The sequence below is a fragment of the Miscanthus floridulus genome, chromosome 5 (genome assembly GCF_019320115.1).
Source record: "Miscanthus floridulus cultivar M001 chromosome 5, ASM1932011v1, whole genome shotgun sequence".
Classification (NCBI taxonomy): domain Eukaryota; kingdom Viridiplantae; phylum Streptophyta; class Magnoliopsida; order Poales; family Poaceae; genus Miscanthus; species Miscanthus floridulus.
In genome coordinates this window covers 31,951,024-31,958,617 of record NC_089584.1, presented here as the reverse complement: position 1 = coordinate 31,958,617, position 7,594 = coordinate 31,951,024, and the positions used below count along the sequence as shown (strand labels likewise).

General features: G+C 49.0%; 1 protein-coding gene across 1 annotated transcript; it reads right to left on the bottom strand.

Annotated features, from left to right (window-relative positions):
* Positions 1–4,800: 4,800 nt before the first annotated feature.
* LOC136451906 (uncharacterized) lies at positions 4,801–6,256 on the bottom strand. Its single transcript, XM_066452585.1, has 3 exons — positions 6,007–6,256; positions 5,829–5,896; positions 4,801–5,376 (listed from the first exon to the last, which is right to left on the bottom strand). The coding sequence occupies exons 1-3, from the start codon at positions 6,146–6,148 to the stop codon at positions 5,224–5,226; spliced, it is 363 nt and encodes a 120-aa protein (XP_066308682.1). The 5' UTR covers positions 6,149–6,256; the 3' UTR covers positions 4,801–5,223.
* Positions 6,257–7,594: the final 1,338 nt, after the last annotated feature.

Sequence of the window (7,594 nt, the reverse complement as noted above, 5' to 3'; positions counted from 1 at the left end):
GAACCTGGAGCTCACCCCGAACGCACTGGAGCATAAAGCTGGATCGGAAGAGCAACGGATGAGTGGTTCGACGTGCACAGGAAGCACTAGTAACTCACCTGCAACAAGGTATTAAGCACCACGGCATCAAGGCAAAGCTGGAGGTACACTGAGCAAGAGCAACGGCTCACTAGAGAGCGCTGGCCACGATGGCGCAAGCACGACGGTGAGGTTGCCGACCGCGAGGAAGAAAGGCGCGCACAGCGGGTTCCCGGCGGAATCAGGCACCAAGACTCGGTTGGCTAGGTGCGCAAGGAGTAGGTGGAGCTAGAACAAGCTTTGCCAAAATGGTGGAGGCACTACGGCGACAGCAAACGCACGACAGAGAAGCGGCGATGGCGACTGGAAAATAGAGGAGGAGAGTGGCGAAAAAAACGGCGATGGTGAAGTCCTTATAGAGTGGCTCAGAAGCAAGGAGAAGCCACGCAGGAGCCTTTCCCGTGCCAGCGCGAAGCCAAGGGCGGCCACCGTTGCGTCTGGAAGCGGAAGGAAGATTGTAGTCGGTGAGTTGGCTTCCGCGGTTACTGTTCATCAAAATTACCAAAACTGCCATTCGATTTAAAAATCCAAATTACTCCCAAATTTATGTAACAACTCAAAAATCTCCAAAAATAAAAGTTGCTCCAAATTTAAAGTTCTACAACTTTGCTTTTATAACCACCCCCTAATTCTATCTACATTTTGAAATGCAAATTTGAATTCAAAAAGGGAACATTTAAAGAATCTCGCCTTTTCAAATTACTTCAAATTTTTCATAACAACTTTGAAAACTCCAAAAACAAACTTTGTATAACTTGTCAAGCTCTACACTTTTGCTTTAAGGCTCAACCCCAAAATATGCTTAGATTTTGAAATGGATTTTCAGGGTAGGATTTAAGTGTTGAAAAGCGGGGTTTTCTCGAAAAATTCAAAATCCAAACAAACTTTGAACTTGAGTCAAACAATACAATGCAACACATACCACATAAATATAAACTTATATTAGTGTATGCATCTCAAAGTTTTCACCAAATGCCAAATGCTTTGCAATGCATATGATGACATGTCAGATTTTAATATTTAAACACCCGAGGTGTTACAATCTCCAGGCTCCCAAACCACACCACCGTGCCAAGACACAGCGGTCGTACGGGGTCTGCCATCCGGAACTTGTTGGGATGACGAAGCTGACACGCAGAGGCCCCTACCTGGCGTGCCAACTGTCGATGTTTTGGACCGGGGGGTCCTCAACCAACTAGTAAATTTGTTCTGCGTGTTCCCAATCCCGGATGGTGATGCAAAGAGACACAAGGCTTATACTGGTTCAGGCAATTGGTGCCCTATGTCTAGTCTGAGAGATCGATCTTGTATTCTTTGCACCGAAGTGCTTGTAGTAGGGGGTTACAAGCTAGGTGAGAGAGGGAGCTAGTCCTAGGTCTCGGCGGGGAGTGATGCGGGCTGCTTGAGACATTGCTCTCGAGCGGCAAGGAGGTGTGCGTGTTACAGGGTGTTGTTCTTCGTGAGTGCCTCCGTCCCCCCTAGAAATGGCCCAAGTCCTCTCCTTTTATAGTTTGAAGGGAGGACAAGGGTAGTACATGTGCTAACTATACGGCATCGTGCGAACAGAGGCGGCGTGTCCGAGCCCTGTAGCCTGTTTCTGTGGCGGCGTGGTCGTCGGAGTGGTTCGTCCTTGGAGCGCTGGGGCGACGTGCTGGTCACATCCGATCCTGTGCGTCATGGGAGCTCCAGGGCGGCCTCGGAGCGGGTGCGGCGGTCAGCGTGCAGGTCGCTATGGATTGACTGCGCGCGAGGTCGAGGCTCGGTTGGTGCCGAGGCCGAACCGTGGTGGGGGGTCTCGGCAGACGTGAATCCCGAGATAGCCGAGACCTTGGTGTAGAGTGCCGAGGCCCGGAGGGAGCGGTTGATCTGGTATACTGGTTCGGAGGCGATGATGACCCAGGCCAGGCTTCCCATGCTGCGTTGTCTTCGGGGCGGGGATTGCGGGGCATAGTGCGGGCGCTGATCGTGGGCACAGCGCCAGAATACAGTGGCCGGTAATCCTCGCCGCGCCCTGTCTCAGCCGGTATGGTGTTGATGCAACTTCTTGTCCCGTCGGCCACTCCGTAGTGTCGATCCGCCGTCCGGCTGAGATCGCGGGAGTGGTTGACACATTAATAGGACGTGACATGTTGTCGGGAAGACCGGTCGAGGCGGGGGCGACGGGTTATTGACAAGCCGGCCTCGATCGACACGGAGAATAGCTGTCTCATTCGAGGCTGTACGCACGGGGCCTCGGGCGAGACGGAGATTGGGCTCCTTGCCGAGGCCTCCCGTGAGAGGCCTCGCGCGAGGTGGAGATTGCGTCCGGGCGCCGAGACCTCCCGTGCGAGGCCTAAGGCAAGGCGGAGAGCCTGGTGGGCTCGGACGGGGCTGGTGATGAGCCCGTGGCTTACCCTCTAGCTTTGTTGTTGATGGGATTTGAGTGACCCTTTTGGTGTACGCTCGGGGTACCCCGTTCTATGGTACCCGACACTATGAAAACTAGAGAAGGTACAACGTGGTACAACACACAACGTGATTTTCAATTCTACTTACCACTGTAGTAGCACCTGGACCGCGATGAAGGCTCTCAAAAAACAACACCTCCAAAATAAAACGACTTGCATGTGCATGTCGTTGCAATGACCCAACAAGTAAAGGACACAAAATATGTTCACCCTAGAATCAAATCCTTCAAAGTCCAAAACAATGTCTACAACAAGGCTAATGCCAGGCACAACTGGCTAAGGTTCAACATAGTAATTTCTCCTTAGAATTGAGGAACTGGTACCACTTCATCATGCCCTAGAAAAAACCACAAAAAGTTAAGTTGATTCCTTGTAGGCATTTAGGACACACTAGAGAACCCATATTAAGTCTTCACTGCACAAGATTTTAAGTTATTCTCTAAATTTGTAAAAATGTCAGCATTTATAGAAAATTCCTAAGTGGGATGATAATGCTATACACTTCTCTAGCGAGTCAATTATAATCTTAAAACATGTACCACAACCAATAGAGAGGGTGTTTGGATCTATCCACGAATCCTTTGCTGTCATTAGCAGTCATAACCTCTCTTGTCCAAATGATTACAAAGATGTTCATCGATGATGAGGTCCAGACTGCTCGGCCTTTGATATATAGCAACAGTCACACTTCTCTTATCCATCTCAATGCAAAGTTCATGCATCAACAAGTGCGGTGCCTCATGAATATAAATATAAGAAAATTAAATGGGAAGTAATAAAAGATAGCAATAGAGGAATGCCTTTTCTCAATAGTGTTTTTGATGGCAACTTGATATTTGATAGAAGAGCTCGAGCTAGCAAACTCTATACAGCCCTATTCATACAAATGCCTCTTCTATTAGAAAGGTTGGTCATTTGGCGTCTGCTATCACATGTTGCAAGGAAAAAGCTTAGAAAAATAAGGTTTGTGAAGAAGATACGACCAAGGATAATGCATGGATGCACACAAGCTTTATATAGATTATAGTATTTGCTTTTTAATGGTTCTTAACTTGATGTGGACAATTCCTTAGCAAAATCCTGCCAGTCGAGCATTTCCTGCAAGTGCCATCATCTACACAAGTTTATAGAGTCGATAAGTTAAATCTGCATAGGAGAGGCTTGATTTAGGTTTTCCAGAGTGGTCCTAGGTGCATATGATTCATTACCTTATTTTTATATGTCACATTGCTGTCGAGAGGAACTAGGGTAAGTAGTGACAGGGCATAGAGAGAAGCGTGTCACTGTTGAGTAAGTCGCAAGTGATTGACATAGCTAAGGCCCGTCACTATTGAGTATATGAGGTGATGGCCTTATAATTAAGCTCATCACTTTTATCGTAAAAATGACGGGCACTATATGTCCATCTCTTATAATGAGTCATTGGCGATGCCTCCTAGATGGCATGGCAATATCCCTATCACTTTAGCGCGTTATTGACTATTACTGTTCAGCTACATGTAGTGGGAGTAACTGGTGCTAAAATTTTGTTATGGGGTTAATAAGTTGATTGTTTAACACAAATTGAGCTAGTAAAAAGGACTTCTTCCTATGGTGTGGCACAAATTATCATACTTGGACTTCTTCCTATGGCGTGGCACAAATTATCATACTTTGGCAACATTGGTTAGCTACAAGGTATTACATGTGCATAGACAACTCACTCCCGCGTGCCCTTAAATCCGGCTTGATCCACTTCTTTTTTCATCCGAAACAGTATTTTCCTCAAACAAATTCCTCCAGAATTCCTCTAAACCATCCAAATTCCTCCACAACCATACCAGGTGAACACCCCCTAACTCGCGCTTTACGCCGAATGTAGCCAATGCAAACTATCTAAACTTTGACTATATACATGTCTCGCATATTGAGATCAAACATCTGGGCAGACATATTCGGTCGACAGATCGAAACACTTTTGACTGGCCGACATCCTCATAGTCCATCATATATACTAATAATCTATAATCATGTAGGAAATGGAGAAGAAATTACTATACGCCTGGCATCCGCAGCACAGAGCACAGCACAGATGGGCAGAAGCGGATTAAACAAGGTTTCCAGCACATGTTAACCAGCTAGGATCACACCGAGGAGTCACCGACACAGAGCTCTGGTGCGAGACATGGAGACAGAGACATCGGTCAGAGGAGAGCACACGCGCATATAATCACAGCCACATTGACGACTAGATGGCCGTGCAGTGCAGTACATGCAAAGAAGCACATAAAAGGTTTACTAAGATTCCCCGTCACATTAAACTTGCGGTACATGCATGGAGTACTAAATGTTGACGAAATCAAAAACTAATTGCACAGTTTGGTTGTACTTTGCGAGACAAATATTTTGAGCCTAATTAATCAACGCCCGGACAATTATCACCAAATAAAAACAAAGCGACACTGTAGGTACAGTGTAGCTACAGTGTTTCAGCGGCGCCGGATCGGGCGCCCTAAACGCGGCCTAAGACAAAGTGATTGCTGAGTAGCCAAGCCACGCGCGAACTACAATTACTGCGACTACACTGTTCTTCCTGCTGTTCCTGCCCCCGATCCCGCTGCGGCATGCCACAGGTTAGCAGAGCAGCAGCTGTGATTGATTATTCTGGATCCCATCCCATGCGGCCGGCGGCGATGGAGCCGGTGGTGGTGGTCGCCGATCACGGGTGCGGGACGTGCCGGCTATTGGCGCTGGGGATGCCGTAGTCCTCGGTCGACTCCATCGCCGCCCTCTCCAGCACCACCGCTCCGTCGCCTTCGTCCTCCTCTCCCGCCGCCGTCGAGGCCGTGGAGTGCCCGCGCGCCACCTCCTCCTGGACACGTGGACCATTGTTATTCAGTTAACCAGAATCATCAGATTAGGCACGTCCTGTTTAATCGATCAGCAAATGAACGAGCAATTGACAAAAAAAAAAAAGGAAAGCAGACCCTCTAACTATGATTGTTTATAGAGTTGTAATCTTGTTAGTTGAGAAATCTGCTCTCACAAAAAAAATGGCAGCTTACCAGCTGCCATTATATATAGGAAAATAAAATACAGTATGCTACTTGACGCTTGCACATCATGCTATTGTCTCCGGCCGGCGGCCAGATGCATATGCATTCCCTTGATCTAGTGTCAATCAAATCGCTTTTGGAACTAATCTTACCTTTGCATTTAAACCCGGTAATAGCTAAACGGGTCTCGAAAGCTATGTAAAAGGGCAGCAGTAATTGTGGTGCAACAATTGAAGCTTCATTTTGGTTTTGGGGGTGAATCACTGACCTGTGCTAGAGCATTCTCCAGTGCGGTCGCCACGCCATGCTCCGACTCCGAGGCAGGAGCAGCACCCGCTGCAAAGAGAAGAGAACACAGAGACCAAGCCGTTCAAATCAAAGTCGGGAAGGACCCCAATGCGGAACTGGCCGACGTGGGGCAGCAGATGATGCCCAGGAACACATACCGAGAGGAGCCGAAGGCGCGGCCACGGCCACGGCGTCGGCGCGAGCGAGGCAGAGCGAGAGCAGGAGGAGCACCGCGACGAGGCGGAGGACGCCGCCGCCGCCGCCGCTCCCGCGCCTGCGTTGCTGCCGCTGTTGCGCCATCACATTGCCAGCCTGGAGCGGAGCGGGGCACCTTCCCCTGCTCTTCGACCGCCTTCTCGATCTCCTTTGCTTGTTGAACCTTGAGGTGAGGGCATGAGGCCGTGAGGGGGAAGCTTTGACCTTCGGCTGCGCACAGTGGCCGCTTTTTTATAAAGCAAGCTGGCGGCGTCGTGCGGTGTGCCCTACCGTGCCATGGCGTGCGACAAGTGATGGCTGGCTGGCTGGCTGTGTCTGGCGGTGCGCGCTGCGGCAGCAGGACGCCGGTAGCACGCTGCCTGGTGTACAGTTAGCTAGTTGGATACGAGAGAAAATACTATTTATTAATTATAGTTTATAAACTAAATACGATCGAGCGAATAGGGCGACGGTTGGTCTGACGCGAACGAGATCCTCTGCGTCTCCCAGGAAAGGCCTCCTCGTCCTTGCAGGCGAAAGGACACGATGGATTCTCGTCGGAAACCGACACCAACGGCCACTGACCGCAGCGTTCACATTCTGGGCGCGGACGCAGAGGATCCACCGGGTCACGGCGTTGCGACCGCGCTCACACGGACCACGCCTAGCGGCAGCGGGTCAACCACCGCATTATTCTGCTCCGCGCGCCCTGCTGCCGGCTTGGACTTTTGTTCGCGAGCACCAGCCTGAGATTCTTCTTCCCGATGCATGCATTGCCGGGGCTGGGCGCATCGATCAGGATTAGCTGTCGCACAGAGACAGAGAGCTAAACGCTCTGCTAACCACTGGCCGCTCGCGTTATTTAAGCATTTGAATACGCTAATCCGAGCTTAGGATCTCGCCCAGCTGCGCACATCGAAATCGGCATCTCGATTCTCGCGGGGTCACAGGCCGCCGGGGCAGACAAGAAATATTCAGAACTTTTGGACATGCATATGGCCCGTTCCGTGCTTCGAGATTTGTCTCGTGTTCCCGGTTTTAACTGGCCGGTGGGCAAGGATTAGTATGCTCTAGCCGTTATTAGAGCCAGGATAATAATATAATCCAACATCGTACTCCTACGTAAACTTACAATTAATCTATCAGCTTACTCATGTGGTAGTCAGCTTACTCATCGCGCTGTCATGACCACGTCTATTAATACAAGGCCATGAGGGCCGAGTATGAGATAAAAAAAATCACCCATAGTTATTTTTTTTTTTTGCTAACACCTTTGTTAAGTCTAATGGTGCATTCACTCTGACTTCTATAGGTGTAATCCGGAAGAAGCTCCTATCCCTAGATGACCAAAATGTAATCTTTAGCCTGGCCTCATGGTGTATCTCTTGTCCCCACATAGTTGTCCCAATGCATTATTTGACCCTAGTATCCAATACATGATCTCTTAACGTAGGAATTGAATACCCTTGATATTTTGAAAATTAGATAAAATCATTTTGCAAGATGTCCAAACGATGGAGATTCCAGACGGAACGAGAAAAATACTATGGC

Excerpts from the sequence above, each read along its gene's own strand:
- LOC136451906 (XM_066452585.1), bottom strand. The coding sequence starts at position 6,148 with ATGGCGCAACAGCGGCAGCAACGCAGGCGCGGGAGCGGCGGCGGCGGC. Across the intron at positions 5,897-6,006 it reads CGCGCCTTCGGCTCCTCTCG|CGGGTGCTGCTCCTGCCTCG; the intron begins GTATGTGTTCCT and ends TTCTCTTTGCAG. Across the intron at positions 5,377-5,828 it reads TGGAGAATGCTCTAGCACAG|GAGGAGGTGGCGCGCGGGCA; the intron begins GTCAGTGATTCA and ends CCACGTGTCCAG.